General features: G+C 45.5%; 1 protein-coding gene across 8 annotated transcripts in view; it reads right to left on the minus strand.

Annotated features, from left to right (window-relative positions):
- Window positions 1-99: 99 nt before the first annotated feature.
- The window catches only part of CSGALNACT1 (chondroitin sulfate N-acetylgalactosaminyltransferase 1), a 360,793-nt gene continuing 343,690 nt past the window's right edge, over window positions 100-17,202 (minus strand). For all 8 annotated transcript variants that reach the window (XM_017961823.2, XM_017961828.3, XM_017961825.3 and 5 more), the window contains 3 exons: window positions 16,079-16,173; window positions 5,698-5,779; window positions 100-2,006 (listed from right to left, as the gene is read on the minus strand). In XM_017961823.2, coding sequence (XP_017817312.1) covers window positions 1,717-2,006; window positions 5,698-5,779; window positions 16,079-16,173 — 467 coding nt within the window. In that variant the 3' untranslated portion in view covers window positions 100-1,716. The remainder of the gene's footprint in view (window positions 2,007-5,697; window positions 5,780-16,078; window positions 16,174-17,202) is intronic.

The raw sequence follows: 17,202 nt of genomic DNA on the forward strand, positions 1-17,202 counted from the left end.
CTAACATGTCAGTAGTACCAAAGCTGAGAGACCCTGGTCCATGCACAATACACTGTTTCCCAAAACGAAACAAAATGGCATTCTTACTCCACAAGGCAGTCATATCCACAAATCATATTTTATTAGCTGTGCAATACCACCTTCCATTCATGGCCTGTGTTTTAATTAAATTTTATAAACTACCGGTACAAATCAATACAATGCATTTTTAACACACCAACAGCTTGAATGTTCTTGAAGCTTTTAAACAATGAGTTTACTGTGGGCAAACAGAAGGCAAGGACTCAAATAGATAATTAGCTCATGCATCTGGTGCTGGCTAATAATTTTCACATGAATGTAGAAACCACTCTATGTGAACTGTATTCATTTTTAAAAAATAGTTTGAAACGGTAATAAAATGCAATTTTCAGAAGCATCTTGGTGATCGAGTAGAACTGCTTAATTTAAAAACGAATTAAGTTACTTCCACCCGGCTTGGGGTGGATGAACATGTAGCAAAAACTTCCATCCCACTAGATTCTGGCAGATGGACTGATCTTTCACAAAATATATATAGATGTATTTTCTCCATTTCTTCTTATGGAAGCCAGAAGCCAGGAGGAGCACCCTGCGTTGAAAAGAGATTGTTTGGTTCACACGGTATACTTTGGTTTATTTAAACAGGTAAGAAAGCGGTCCCCACTTCTGAGGGGAAAATGTGGTTTCTGACTTTTAGTTACATCACAATATCACCAGTCTGAATGAGTTTCCTTTTCTGTAAAGCATCAAGTGTCATTTTGCTTTCCTCCAGTGTTCAGTTGCTCCTTTTCGAAAACACTCTTCAGATAAAGTATCTGTATATCTCCATCAGTACAAACCATTCCTTCCCTATGTCTCCAGGCCTGACACTTGGTGCCAGACTGAAGCAGCATTTGGCATGTCCTCGGATACGGGATCAGTTTGATGCTTTGAACTGAAAGTTCTCAAACTGCATCTAAAAGTATCTTCTTTAAAAATACAAAAATGTAGGCTAACTTGTGCTCTCTTGTAAGGCTTGCAAAGTGGTAATTAAATAAGCAGACTAACTCACAAGCGAAAAAAAAAAGTGCATTTTTAAATAAAAGAAACAAACGGAGACAGTTAAAAGGACAACCAAAAAGATAAGCAGATTATGTTTGGTTAATCTTGGGAAAAAAAAATAAAATGATATTTACGGTTTCTTTTTTGGTCCATTTGATTTTGCTTAATGTACTCACTAGGATCACAATAAGCACATCTCCTCTTCTACCTTCTGATATTTTAGCACTGCTAGAAACAAGAGCCCTGCTGATAGGCTCATTCATATGAGGAGAAATATGCTTGCCTTTCATGCTAATGAACTTTTTACAAAACTGCTCTTAAATCATGAATATTTCAGTGAGCACACAAAACAACAGGTCTCAGTTTGTTGTAAACACCATCAAAACCTCCACACCATTAGGCTTATAATCTCACAAGCATTCTGCCTTTGTCAGACACTTCGCAGGGTGCTACTGGGCTAGTTTTGCAGGCAAAGTGGAGATTTTGATTTCTGTTGTAAAAAGCCGAACAGAGAGAAATCGGAGGCTCTCTCATCTCTGACCCATGGGTCCAGTTCTTTTGTCGTCCTTTATGGAAGTCTTTTCTTTGTTGCAGCCACTTTCAGTAACTGCAAAAGGAAAGAGAAAATGTCTCCCGCCATCCATCTCTGGGAGTTCATGTTTTTTTGCTACTCGTCTTCTGTTTCTGTTTGCGAAGGTGAGCCTCTATCTCGTGCCTGAACACCAGCATGCCCAGCTGGCCGTGGGACGCCTCGTTCATGGCCTTGGACTGCATGCACATCTTGTACTGCTCAGGGGACAGCTCGTCCACGCAGCGCTTCTCATGCCAGAGGTGGAAGAGTCCTCGCACGGGCGTCCGCACCACTATGAGGTTGCTGTGGAGATATTTGCGATAAAGGTGCACATCCTCTCCGCCCCAGCCTTTGATGTCCAGATCAAACCCACCTGTTGGGAGAGAACACACTGTTCAATCACACTGCACTGGTCTGTTTTGCTTCCCTGAGTTGCAACACGCACAAACTTTTCATTAAGACATGACTGGGGGGATGCGTGCTTCACCACCACCCCTCCAAGGTATGAGAGTGTCCACCTGGGTCAGAGGCCCCGGGAATTCCCCAACAAAGACGGCTTTCATGGCAGACAGCACCGACTTCTTGAGATGACAGGACCTCCAACAAAATTCCAAGCGTTTGCCTGCACTGGAGAGTATCAGCCATGCTCATGAATAGCCCCAACCTTGTGGTTAATAGGTACAAAAATAAGATCTAGTATTCGGTAGCACAATAAATGACTTATTGTGATTATGAATTAGCTATTGTTAACAATTTATTGTATATTTAAAAATAACGAGAAGAGGGATAAATATGATAAATATTTGAGATGATGGGTACCTCCAATGACCCTGATGTGATGATTACACATTGTATGCCTGTATCAAAACGTTGCACATACCCCATAAATACTATTATGTACCCATAACAATTAAAAATAGAGGTTTTGTTTAAAAAAAAAAAAAAAAAAAAAAAGAGCTTCTACAGCATCCCCACTTCTCAGCTTGGAACCTCTGAATGCAAATTCTTGTGCTTCTGTTAAGATGTGGCCTTCTCCTGCCATCGCAAACAGAGAATGAAACGAGGGGCTTGCAGTGCGACCGAGTGTAAGAGGGTCTCAGCATGAAGAAGTCGCATCCTACCAAAGCACTATGCATTTCACAGGCTGAAGGGGTCCGGAAAAGCCGCCTGGGATTCCATCATAGGCTGGTGAAATCAGTCATCTTAAAGGGACTGGCCTCACAGTCAGTCCTGAAGTTCTACTCAAAGAAAAATCTCATGTCACTATGTAATGAACTCCTTCATAAAGCCAGTAATGGTCTGCTGAAGTCTCGCTTCGGTAAATTGAGATGCCTCACACCTTTTCTTAACCTAAACCCCACCAGGTCCCAAATGGAACCAATGAAGCCCTGGCCTCTTTTGGTCCTTGTTCCCGTCTCACCTAGAAGGATGGACTTCACTCTCATGAGAAACAGTGAAGTGATTCTCAACACCTTTTCTCAGACCTTCTCCTGCAGCTTTGGTTCCTGCACACCCCAAGCTGTGCTGCCCTGATCAAGGCCATCACTGGAACCCCAAAGGGGGCTCAGGCCCAGGGAAGCTTACAACCAAATCACCCACGGGCTGTGTGTCCGAGTGACTGTGACCCCTCCATGGTGGGCAGGCAAAGAACAGTATGTGAATCAGCCATCCAGAATTCGTGTCCTGGTTCCCTTAGAAGCTGCCATTTAACCTCTCTTGATTTTTGGTTCTTTATGCTTAAATGAAGGCAGGTACCATAACAAACTAAGACAAATAAAGGTGGTGCCTGGTTAACCGCAATTGATTTATTATTATCATTATCATAACTTTATCAATACCAGGTGCACAGGTAAACTTGAAAGTAAGTCAAAAACTGCAAAGCACAGAGTCTAAATGTGACTCAAAGTTCCTGAGGTCATGGCAATGGCTTACTGAGAATGGCACCCTTCTCAGCCTGCTGTGCCCACTTTTAGCTACATCTGTCTTCAGGAGAATCCAGTATATTCTAAATCCAAATTTGATAAATATATGCATCAACACAAAATAATCTTTCCCTATGCAAAGAGCAAGGAAACAGAATTTCTTGAAATGAAAATCTTCAGAAAAATGTTTATTTTGAGACAGAGTCTCACTCTGTCACCCAGGCTGGAGTACAGTGGCACGATCTCAGCTTACTGCAACCTCCACCGCCTGGGTTCAAGCAATTCTTCTGTCTCAGCCTCCCGAGTAGCTGAGACTACAGGCATGCACCACCATGCCCAGTTAACTTTTGTCTTTTTTTTTTTTTTTTTCCTGAGATAGAGTCTCGCTCTGTTACCCAGGCTGGAATGCAGTGGCACGATCTTGGTCCACTGCAACCTCTGCCTCCCAGGTTCAAGAGATTCTTCTGCCTCAGCCTTCTGAGTAGCTGGGACTACAGGCACCCACCACCACACCTGGCTAATTTTTGTATTTTTAGTAGAGATGGGGTTTCACCATATTGGCCAGGCTGGTCTCGAACTCCTGACCTCATGATTCGCCCGCCTCAGCCTCTCATAGTGCTGGGATTACAGGCCTGAGCCACCACATTCAACCTAGAAAAAATTTTAAATGTCCATTTTGGAAAGCTGATTTGCACATAACCATTTAGGAATATTTCTCTCAGAGATGTCCAAGAATGCCTGCTGTTAGTTGCTGAGTGTCTGCAGGGCACCCACCACTCAGACCGGCATCTCGGGTGCTCTGCTCCTTCCAACAAGACTTGACTTCAACTTGTTTTTGTTTTTTTTTTTTTTTTAAATCTTTAACCTGGTGATTTCCTTGGGGGTTCTGTAGTCCTTGTAGTTCACATCATCTCTGAACAAAACAATCCTGGGGCTACCCCTCATCCCTGATTTTAAAATGAGTAGCTTTAGGCCTTGGACCTGAGGGGGAGTTGCCTAGAAGCCAGCGAGACCAGCAGCTCGTGAGTGGCCTGGAGATGGGACATTCCATGCCACCCTGAGGGCAGGGTCACCCTGACTCCATCCTAGCTCTGGGCCCAGTCTGAGCGCCTGCACCTGAGATCAAGGGTTCTGGACTGTTCATTCATACCCAGCTCATGCATAATCCGCAACTCTATCCCTTCCAAGATCCAAGAGTCAGTATCACTATGGGAAGGTGGGGTGGCCTTTCCAAGGGGGACAGGAGGCCTCTATTCTCATCCTGACTCTGCCTCTCACCTGCTGTGAGGCCTGGGAGGGTCCCTTTGCCTTTGACAGGTTTGGTCTCCTCACCTGGATCCCAAGGGCCTTTCCTCTCTGTGCTCTAGAAACCCACAGGCATGTGCATGTATGAGTGTGTGTGCATGTGCCTATTTGTGTATGAATTGTGTGCACATGCAGACATTTGTGTATATGAATCGTGTGTGTGTGTTTGTATGTGTGTGTATTGATAGCAACTGCACATTCAGTCACAGCTTAAAGTGACATTTGGAATTTTGAAGGTTAGCAGATAGAAATATGGGTCTTTTCGAGTATGAGTTTTCCCCCAATTCCCCTATTTCCCTCATACCCTTACTGGGAGGCTTAAGATGTTCTACAGGAGATGGCAGAGTAGCCAGGACCCTGCTGGGAGAAGGGAGTGGAAGACTTGCTGCAAAGCTGCCTGGATGCAACAAGCAGCCTTTAATCTCAGATTGTGTGTCTTATTTGGGGTGACTGAGAGGTGCTAGTGGAGATTATAGGGGCTAAAATGCTGCCCACTACCAAGCCCCATCTTGGTCCAGCCCTGAGTCTATGACATGAAGAACAGCATTTGATTTTTTTTTTTTTTTTGTAGTGATTCTCTTTAGGAGAATTGCTATGTTGTCCAAGTTGGTCTTGAACTCCTGGCCTCAAATGCTCCTCCCTCCTCCAGCCTCCCAAAGCACTGGGATTGTAAGTGTGAGCCACCACACCTAATCTGGAATAGCATTTTTTAAATTTTATTTTAAGGCAATGGTACCACCTTCCCCACCAGAGTCCTTGGAAACCTGACTTGATTCCTTTAAGGTCTGCACAGGCCAGTGGCCTCTGGGTGGCAGTAGAGATGCAGATTTGTCCTACCTATATTGATGAAGTCCGACCGATACTGACACGTCATCCCAAATCCAAAGTCTCTCCAAAATCCAGTTTCCTTCTTTATGACCTGCAAGAAAAGCACTGTCATTTGAGGGGGAAGTTTAGGGTGGACAAAAGTAGAATGTTCAAAAACTCCTGTGAGCCACCGTGGAGTGTGGAGCCCATCCCATCACTGATAAACAGCCTCAGCTGGCGCAGGAAACGCAGATGGATTTGAGTCCTTGCAGACAGTCAGGAACACAGTGCACACACCAGTCCCAAAACAAGGCCTTGTGATTTTTGGCACCTCTGGCGGGAATGTTTCTAGGGCATAGGTATGGAAACATACACACACACACACACAATCAAAAACAAACTGGGAGAGCCAGTTTTTGAGCAGTGCCATGGAAAAGCCACCTACGTGCCTGGCCCCACACCCGTGCCAGCGAGAACTGGAGGCTTGGGCCCCTCACACAAGCCTGGGCAGCAAGCCAGCAAAGGGCTCAGGAAGTTGAGAAAAGGGATAGAGAACAACTCGGAATTCAGCTGCCCTGGCACAGTCCACACACAGGACTCCCTCGGGGAATAAAAAGAAGTATCTGAGAGACTTCAGTATGTTACCAGCTCTCCAACTCTGCTAACTCTCGCTTGCTGAGGAAAAGGCACTAGAAGTCCAGGCTCTGAAGAAAGACTCCGTCCATTCATCTTCACGCTATTTTAAAACCAAACTGCTCCCAAAAGCATCTACCGTGGTGCCAGCCTGCAGGGCTGTGGAGAGGGCATCCAGGCACTGCCCAGTCTCTTACTCTGCAAGTAAATTTCCAATATATTTGCTGAAACAGCAAGGCTTTTTAAAACTGCATGTGTACATAAATATATATATATATACACACACACACATATATATACACACACACACACATACACATACACATATTCAGCTGAGAGAACTCAGGGAACAGTTTTGAGATCTTAGTTGTTTTACATAATTCATTCTTGCAGTTAACATGGGATGAAAATGATCCCATGATGTGATGTAAGGACATCCCCACATCCCGTCCTCTGGGGAAAGGCAGAGAGGGCGGCAGCAGGTTCCTCCTTCCCCACTTGGATTTCTATAGTTTTTGCTGGGGATATCTGGTTCTGTTCATCGCTAATTAAACATGGTACGAGATGGGGGAGAAGCATCACAGTCTTGGCCCAGTGTGACCACTGGCTGGCTTTTTCATTTCAGGCAGGCTTCTTCACTTCTTCATGAATCTATTTTTTTCCCCCTTATAAAACGAGGGGGTTGAGCTCACTCATCCCTTAGGTGTCTGTCAGCTTTCACATCCAAGTGTTTATCACATCTTCCCTCTTCCTGAAGTTTCACCACAGGCTAATTATATTCGATAAATGGCTTGCAGAAGGGCTGATGAATCTTAAACGTTCCTTAATTTTGTAATGTATGAAACTCTTACTTTCACTACAATCTATAGGTAGATGTCACTTCTACGATGTCACTTACATTCCACAGGGAATGGGGACCTGCTGCCACCCTCTCCTGCAAGCATCAGGACTGCCCAAGGAAAGTAAGGACCAAGAGAGGTTCTGTTGGTTAAAGTTACCCCCAGCAAGTATTCTCCAGTTCTACTTCAGAATACAGGACCCTTATACAGCATCTCCCAAATGACAAGACAATTTCATTAGTATCAACTGGAAAGATTTTGCAAGGCATGAAAGTCTGGAGAAGTCTCCAAGGAGTAATTTTTTTAAAAATGGACTTTGTTCCATCCCCGCCTTACCAGGTACACAGTTTCTGTTGCAGCAAATGGACTAATATTCCTTCTGCTGGCAACCTAGACAAGTTCCCTAAGCTTATGGGTAAAAATGGAGTCAAAGAGAAGTGCCAGTATCCAATCTTCAAATATTTGGCTGGGGTACACATGGAATTTAAAAAGGAATGCTCCAAACAGGAAAGACAATTGGCCAAGCCTTGGGAAGGAAGACAAGACGGAGGCATCCAGGGACTCTGGGCTGCATTGATGTAGGGCCTTTCAAGGTTGAATAAGGTGAAGGGTGACCCTCACATGGGAACAGTATGATGGAGGCAATCTGGCTTATGAGCTGGGGAGCGAGCTGTGTAAACATTTATTAAAGTCGGTTTGGAAGCTGGCAAGCCACAGAAAGCCACTATCTGAACAGCTTGTTGAAATTTAGCCCTTTGTGGAAACCCATTTGGTCATGCCCACAGCATGTAATTTCAGGGCAAGACGGAGTTCCCTTCATCGAGGTTCCACCACCCACAGCTGTGCTGGGCCACTAACTGGAAGGACGCCCTCAATGGCAGTCTGGCAGGAGTGTGTGCCCTCAAGTGCACATCCGATTACATCATGTTCCCACATGAAGCCCTGCACATGAGGTTCCCTAATCCTCAGCCATCTCATTTCTTCTCATCCTTCTGCCCTACATAAGGCCCATTCCCCACCCCACCCCCGCCCTTGGATTCTCCATGCTCACAGGTCTCCAAGGCCAGACACTTGCAGTCCCTCCTGCCTGGGTCACCCTTTCCCCACTCACCACTAAGCTGTGCTCCAATGTCACTAGTCAGAGTGGTCGTCCTGACCCTCCTGGCCCGTGTTATGCACCTGCCACCCTAATGCCACTTGCTCCACTGTCACCCTGGTTTATTTTCTCTGTAACAATTCTGGCTTCTGAAATGATCCTGTTGATGTATCTGCTTCTCTGTTTGCTGACTGCTTCAGTCAGCAGTCCTGGTTAATGTAAGCTCAGGACTTGTTCTTGTTCACGGCTACATCTCCAGCACCCAGAACAATGTCCAGCATACAGCAAGTCCTCAGTAAATACTTCCTCAATGAATGAACCAAGAGCAGTCCTAGGGCAGAGATGGTTCCAAGCCAGAGGAAACAGACATGCTGCAAGATGCTCGCCAGCAAGTGGCCCAGCAAAGGCCTGGGAAATGCAATGGTGAGAATCTCTCAGAATTCTGTGGCTCTGGACCAAGAGACAAAAATGTTTTCACCTCCCTGGGGTCTAAGGCGGAGTGTGTGACTTCTTAGAAACCTTGCTGCAAGTTGTGAGAAGCTCCACCGTTCTGTTCGAGCATTGACAAGTGATGCACCAAAGATGTCGGCTACAACAGAGGAGGAAGGAACCCTAAGATAAAGAGGAGACTTTAAAAGAAAAAACATCTCTTCCTCCTGTTCTGGATTTCACTGATCTGTTTGCAAGTGCTATCCTCATTTATTTATATATTTATTTACTTTTTGAGATGGAGTCTTGCTCTGTTGCCCAGGCTGGAGTGCAGTGGTGCGACCTTGGCTGACTGCAACCTCTGCCTCCTGGGTTCAAGCAATTCTTGTGTCTCAGCCTCCCGAATAGCTGGGATTACAGGCATGCACCACCATGCCTGGCTACATTTTTTATATTTTTAGTAAAGAAGAGGTTTTGCCATGTTGGCGAGGCTGCTCTCGAACTCTTGATCTCAGGTGATCCACCTGCCTCAGCCTCCTAAAATGCTATGATTGCAGGCGTGAGCCACTGCACCCAGCCTGCTATCCTCATTTTCTAAAATGTCCTCTGATAGCTGGCCTCCTCTCAACTCTCTCTGCAGCACCCACTCCCTCCCCACCTGAGATCCCAGCAGAGCACCGCAGGGCACGAATACACCACAAAAGGACAGTTGTCAGCCCTGCTCTCTCACAGGAAGTTTCCAGAGCCACAGCTCTGTGGGTGATTCACGTGACAGGGATGATTATTTTCTATTAGGACCAAACGACAAAGCACAAATCAGCATCTCTCCCCAAAGATGTGGGAAGGCAGCCGCCCTGCAGCTGCATGTGAGCTGGGGCCGCAGTCAGTGCCTGTCTGGTTTAATGGTGCTGACTTGGCCACCTGCCCATGAAGCAATCTGGACCCTAAAACAAAATAAATAGCAACTGCTCAGGCAGAGCGCCTCCTCTCAATCAGAGAGTCTCCCCAGCACCGAGGCTGTGCCTGGCCTACCTTGCATTCACAGCAATGCCCGCGAGCAGGGCCGGCTTACAGGAAAGCAATCCATGCAGTTGCACCGGGCCCCCATACATGGAAAGCCCCAAGGCCTGCTGTCACTGTCGTGAAATTCGTAATACTTTTTGAACAGGGGCTCACATTTTCATCTTGCACCAGGCCATGTCAATTACATAGAGGTTTCTGGCCTGGGAGGAGCAGACTCCCTGAGCTATGGCGATGTCGGTGTCCAGGCTGGTGTCCTCGGTACTGATAGAAGGAAATCCCAATTTTGCCTTGATCTCTGCCACTAGCAAGCTGTCCAACCCTGCCCGGGCTGTCCATTCCTTATTATCTGGACCCTGAGGACTCAGTGATCATGCTGCAGAGGGTGCCAGGAGGGCTGCATGCCTTCTTCTTGTGACCTCTTGGTATGAAGGCAGAATGACTTACCCAAGATCACTCAGCCATGCTGCCACGCTCAGAACAATTCTAAGACTCCAGGGACAGTTCCATGTCTTGAGAAATAAGGTATCCTAGAGCCACAGCTTTAAAAGACTCATTTAAGAACAGACTCAAAAGCCATATCCTCCCAGATGTATTTGCACTTATTCATAATTTGCTGTAAGTCTTTTCTAGGGGTGTGCATAGAAAATACATTGTGTCTTCTAAGGGAATCATACTGGACAAGGAGTCAACCAGGTTCTGCCATTTCCAGGCACCTATCATCTAAAACTAGATGCCCTTGTTGCCCCCCTGAAGCGCTTTGAGGGCAAAGGATGTATCCCCTGTTGCCCAGCATCCTCAGCCCAGGTGCAGTCACATGGTGTGGCACTCGTGTTCCCACCCCTGCCACTTAGCCGCTGCGGGCATCTGGTCCTCAATTCCTCATCTGTGAAATGAGAATATCAGCACCTCTTCCCCCTATTGAGTATTACATGAGATAATGTGGGCACGGGGCTGGATTCTGGAAAGGCCCCATAAATGGCCTCTGTTCATACTAATTTTGGTATTCGGGGGGGTGTATGTTTCTTGAATAAATAAAAACAGAATGCAAGGATGCACAGGATGTGCCATGCTCATTCGGAAATTTACATAAAGGTTTCAACTGAACTGCAATGGTACAATACTTTCTGAAAGGAGGTAGAGAGGTCAAGGGCGTGACCAGAGGGAGGGGAAAGACAGAAGCCAGCACACTTTGCACACACTGAGTAGTATCACAAAGTCATCAGATTTAACTGATGGGTAAGACTGCATGGCAGACCAAGATGTGCACATCGGATGCCATGGGCATTAGAAATGGTAAGGAGGTGGCCTTGAGGAGCAGTGACAGCCAGGGAGACTGAGCAGGTGTGCTCACCTGGCAACAGGACTGGTTGGGCGACTATGGAGCTGGTACCACGTGCCAGGTTCTGGGGTTTACAGATATTTTCTCTGCGTCCATTTAAGAGTCGGTCTGTAGAGGACAACGAATCCAACAAGGACTCGTTGTTGCAGTGCTGAGCTGGAGCAAACTTGCACCAGCTCACAAGGATTGCGCAAATCTCTTCCCAACCCTGTGTTCAGTGACGTCATGCTGGTAGCCTGAAATAAGCCATGGTGGGAGTATTTACACCATGGAAATTGGCAAATGCTATACATCAGGTCTTTCCCCCGCACCCTCTTTTCAGAGAGCAGGTCATTAAATATTTACCGACACATCTCTGGCTCTGTGCCAAAAAAGATTTCTAAAAACTGAATGAATCTGTGATTCAGAAGCCTATCTCTGGCAGAAGGTGAACAAAAAACTGGAGTCTAGAGAAGGGAAGGAGGCTAAAGATAGTACTGGTAGGAGGCTCCTGTGGTGACCTAAACAGGAACTGGCAAAGCTTGAACCAGGAATGTGAAACATCTAAAGTTAATGTTTGTTTAAATTATAGTTATTCCTTTCTCAGCAAAGTATTTCTACATTAAAGCACCAGCAAGTCTTATCTCATGGTTTAAACTAAAAAAGTTAAATATTAGTATAAAATCTCATAGTTTCACTTAATATGTATTGCTAATGGTTGATACAGGGAAAAAAAACAGTAGTCGAAACGCGCACACACACACACACACACAATCATAAATGTGGTTTCTTGCTTTTGTCTGAAGGCAAAACACTATCAAATGACAGTGGCAACAGTCACGAGAAGGAATAACATACAGTGACTAATGTGATCGTATTTCAAAGGCTGCTAGTAAAGATTGTCTTTTGTTTGCAAAAGTAACTTTCATTAGAGCAGCATTCTATATCTCTGTTCTCCCTTCACCTTTGATACTGATGTATTCCAATAAGGCTATCAAGGATGTAGTAATTAATATATAGATAGAATCTCTTCCAAGACTGAGTCAAAACATACCCTCAGTAGAAAGTCATTACTAATTGATCCATCTCCAACCACTACTTCTAATTTTACACCTTCTCGCCACCTACATAATCCATCTCCATTCTATTTTTTTTTTTTTTTAAACCGAGACTTGCTCTGTCACCCAGGCTGGAGTGCAGTGGCACGATCTCGGTTCACTGCAAGCTCCGCCTCCCGGACGCACTGCATTCTCCTGCCTCAGCTTCCCGAGTAGCTGGGACTACAGGCGCCCACCACCACGCCCGGCTAACTTTTTGTAGTAGAGATGGGGTTTCACTGTGTTAGCCAGGATGGTCTCGATCTCGTGACCTCGTGATCCACCCACCTCGGCCTCCCAAAGTGTTGGAATTACAGGCGTGATCCACCGCACCTGGCCCATTCTATTTCTACAGTTTTATGTTCTCCTTTGGAATTTTTGTCAAGATTTTTCCTTCAAACATCAGTTCTCATCTAGATCCTAAGCAAATTTTTTTCCTCTGTACTGATAGAGGGAAATCCCGATTTTTGCCCTGAGCTCTGCCACTAGCAAGCTGTGCAATCCTGAACAAGCCAGTCCACCTCTATAAAAAGAAGAAAGTGAACGAAACACTCTCACAAATTACTTCCAAGTACATGAAAGTGTTTCATTTCTTCTGACTTCCCCACTGGCACCTAGGCCAGTCCTCTGTAGGCAGTGAGTGCTCAAGAACTAGTTTGTCCAGTAAAAAACATAATCCTACTCTTCTTTTGGGAAGAGGCAGTCCTCCATCTCAAAGAGAAGAACTGCTGTGTCACCAAACTAAACAGTCATAAATACTGAACTCTAAAATATCAGAGCTCTGTGGTCTAGGAAAGGTCAAAATTGCATTTGGAAGTAAATGTCAGGGGCTGCAGGATAATTCACAGCCTCTGGCAATGGACACGGGGAATCTGAGTGGTTTCTGCTTTGACCACTAATTCTGAGGAGGTGAGAAACTTGCCTAACTGTGCTGTGCCTCTAATTCCCTTCGCAACTCCTCCTCTGCAGGAATAATAAAACAAGGAAAAAAACCGTTGGATTGTAAAACGAAAACAATTCCTTGCAAGCAAATAAGGTCTTTACGAGTTTGAAGTGGAAATATGAATCACATTCTATGTCAAATGCAAAACAACACATTACTTAAAACCAAAGGAATTTTAACTTTGATTGGCTGAAAGAAAATAAATCCTGTATCCTGTTTCCCTTCCAATCCAATTAGAAGCTTAGAACTCTGGGAAAGGAAACAAGAAATTTCTGTCTCAATGAGGGTGTTATGTGCTTCTTAACCATCGACTGTAAGCATAGGCAATTGTAACACAATGGTATTTGTGTATGTGAACATAGAAAAAGTACAAGAAAAATATGGTGTAAAAGATTTAAAAACATGTTCTTGTAAGTGTAACTTGTGTGATGCATAACGACATTTCTGTCAACAACAGGCTGCATATAAGATGCTGATCATCTAGGAAGCCAAGGTTAACTTATTATTAAAGAAAGGAAAACTTGCTTTTTTTTTTTTTTTCCCGAGACAGAGTCTTGCTCTGTTGCCCAGGCTAGAGTGCAGTGGCATGATCTTGGCTGACTGCAACCTCTGCCTCCCGGGTTTAAGCAGTTCTCCTGCCTCAGCCTGTGGAGTAGTTGGAATTACAGGCGCACACCACCATGCCCAGCTAATTTTTGCATTTTTAGTAGAAACGGGGTTTCACCATGTTGGCCAGGCTGGTCTCGAACTCCTGACCTCGTGATTCACCTGCTTCAGCCTCCCAAAGTGCTGGGACTACAGGTGTGAGCCACCACACCCGGCCAAGGAAAACTTAAAACATAAACTTAGTGTCACCTAAGTCTACAGTGGTTATAAAGTCCACAGCAGTGGACAGTAATGTCGCAGGCCTTCACATTCAATCACCATCCACTCACTGACTCATCCAGAGCAAATTCTAGTCCTGTATTACAAGCTCCATTCATGGCAACCATTTTTAAAATCTTTTACACCATATTTTTCCTGTGCCTTTTCTACGTTTAGATACAGAATATCACTGTGCTTCAATTGCCTGTAGTATTCAGGACAGTCACATGCTGTACAGGTTTGTAACCTAGGAGCAATAGCCTGTACCATACAGCCTAGGTGTGTAGTTGGCTATGCTATGTAGGTTTGCATAAGTGCGCTGTATGATGTCTGAACAATGATGGAATTATTGACGATACATGTCTCACGACATGTCTCCATTGTTAAGTAACACATGACTATAGATGAAAACTGACTATTTTCTTTGAGACAGGGTCTCACTCCTTCACCCAGGATGGAGTGCAGTGGTGCGATCTCAGCTCACTACAGCCTCTGCCTCCTAGGCTCAAGTGATTTTCAGCCTGCTTAGTAGCTGGGACTACAGGTGTGTGCCACGATGCCCACCTAATTTTTTATGTTTTAGTGAAGATGGGTTTTGACACATTGGCCAGGGTGGTCACAAACTCCTGGCCTCAAGTGATCTGCCCATCTTGGCCTCCCAAAGTGCTGGGAATAAAGGCATGAGCCACCAAACCTGGCTGAAAACTGATTCTTACGATGTGAAAAACTCTTACTGTTTTTATGTATAAAGCGCAGATACAGACACAGTACAAAAACAGATACACGGTATATCTGTGGTATTACAGTTCCACTAGGGGAAAAGGGAACTGTATTATTAGTAAAGCTGGTGCAGCCCAAAATGAAGCCACGCTAGGATATAAGATATGAACGTTGTCCAATCTGAGGGCCCCAAAGTTGAAACTTTCTGGAAAATATAGTATCAGCTGCCAGAGGTTCACTGGGGGGTAGAGGATGAAAGGCACTGGATGGGGCCGGAAAGAACAGGTTTTGCTATTTCTGGAAGCTTACACACAAAGTCAATCCTCAAAGAATTTCACAGAACATGGATTTTGGATGGAAATCAGTTTACCCTCCCATTGCACGGAAGCATCAAAGGCCTGGTGCCATCGCGTCTTCAGGTTCCCACAGCAGATATCCTTCCTCCATCCTAAGGGGTCCTCAATGGGAAGAAGCATGGATTTGCCTTAGCAAGAGGCACAGCTGCCCACAGCAAGGAATAACAGACGTCCCTCAGGTGGGAAGGCCACCATGAGATACCGCCTGAGCTAGAACACAGCTTCAGACAAACCTGGCTCATCTCCCTGCAGGAAAAGATCCCAGCCCAGCTTGAAGTGGGAGAAGCGTCTTTTCCCTCTCTGCCAATGCTGCCAACAGTGCCGGGAAATTCCATCCATGGGGGCCATGCCCACACAACACAGAGATCCTCTTCCGGCTTGCCTTTCCTCCTGCTGCCTGCACTGCTTCTCTGCAAAGTGGACTAACTGCCTGTGACAACAGAGACATCTCAGCCTACAGGGACCCTTGGGGGCCTTGTGCATCCACTATCCATCACCTGTGCAGCCAGGATCTTAGCGGAGAAATCCTTCCAATATTCCTTTGAGAGCCACCTTGCCAGTGATACTTTTAATGCCAACGTCCACCCAGGCACCGTGATGTGTGGGAACGGTGGCACCAATGGGAAGGGCACTGGGAATTTCCACTTCAAATTCACAAAGACCTTATTTGCCTGCAAGGTCCAGGGAATTGCTCTGACCCTCTCTGGGGTGAGCCACCCCTTTTTGATTTCTGTCAAATGGGAACATAAATCTCACCTTTGTTACCCTGTAGGATTTTGCAAAAATCAAGAGAAACTGTACTGCATCCATAATGCAACAATACTAGTTTCCAAAAACCATTGATGGAAACTATGAAGGTGTGAAATTACCTTTCTGTAAAGTACTGCTTCCATTTATTTTCCGCTTTAAATATTGCAAGCACTTTTAATCAACGAGGCGCCAGGAGCAGAGGCTAGCACATCTGCCAAACTTAAAAACTACTAAGGGAATCATTGCACAGATTTCCACTCACCTTTGCTCATGGTCAGGTGCCCCTGGTAATGACAGACACTAAACAGAGCCACACAGAGGCATCTGCAGGGTAATTACTCACCAGCTGCTGTTCTAAGGGAGGGACTGCATCATGGTGGCCGTATATTATGCCAGGATTGTACTGACTGAAAAGAACTGGATAAAATACCTTCTTCCCTGCAAACCAGAAAACAAACATTCACTTAAAGTGATAGATCCAAGTAGTAGGTTTGTTCCTTGACATTTGGCCCTCGGAAACACCCCAGATATTTGCACCCACATTTTTTTTTTTTTTTTTTTTTTTTTTTTTTTTTTTTTAGAGAGAGGCAGTCTCACTCTTGTCACCCAGGCTACAATACAGTGCTGCAATCTTGGCTCACTGCAACCTCTGCCTCCTGGGTTCAAGTGATTCTCCTGCCTCAGCCTCTTCAGTAGCTGAGATTACAGGCACCCACCACCACACCCAGCTAATTTTTTTTATTTTAGTAGAGATGGGGTTTCACCATGTTGGTCAGGCTGGTCTCAAATTCCTGATCTCAAATGATCCACCCGCCTCGGCCTCCCAAAGTGCTGGGATTACAGGCATGAGCCACCGTGCCCGGCCTGCACCCACTTTTCCTTTTCCCTTCACTCAGCTCTAACATGGGTTTTAGAAGTGCAGCACCAAGCAGACCAGTCAGTCAGATCTGCAAATATTTCTGATCTCCCAGCACAGGAATGATATTTGAAATACTGACAGTCCATGACCAGGCACTGGGCATCATGCCTTGGGAGGGGGTGTGAAAGAGAGTCCCGGTGCTCCCCACCCCACCAAACATTAAGTCTTTACTTGCTGGCTCATGGGGTCATCTTAAATGGTTGACTTTGGGTCAGGGTGACTTTGGGCAGTTGGACTAGAGTTAGAGTGTCCAGGGTGGTAGCTCTATCAATTTACACAGAAGTAGTTCTGTATTTTAGCAATTTGCATGGCCGTGCCAGTGTTCATCAGCTCAGTAGCAGCCTTGCCTATGAGTGGAATCTGTGAAAGTTGTTAGTACTGTGGGTTCTTTGTGCGAATAGCTCTTCCACCCTAGGTAACCGCCCTCAGGTACTCCTTTCCCTTTAGGGTTGGGCAGTTTTCCAGGTCCATGTCCTCCCCACCTCACTTTCTCCTAGAAACGTTCATGAAAGCTGACCTCCCAGTTGCAGATGGAAGAGGGGTTATGG

Source organism: Papio anubis, chromosome 8, assembly GCF_008728515.1.
Source record: "Papio anubis isolate 15944 chromosome 8, Panubis1.0, whole genome shotgun sequence".
Lineage (NCBI taxonomy): Eukaryota > Metazoa > Chordata > Mammalia > Primates > Cercopithecidae > Papio > Papio anubis.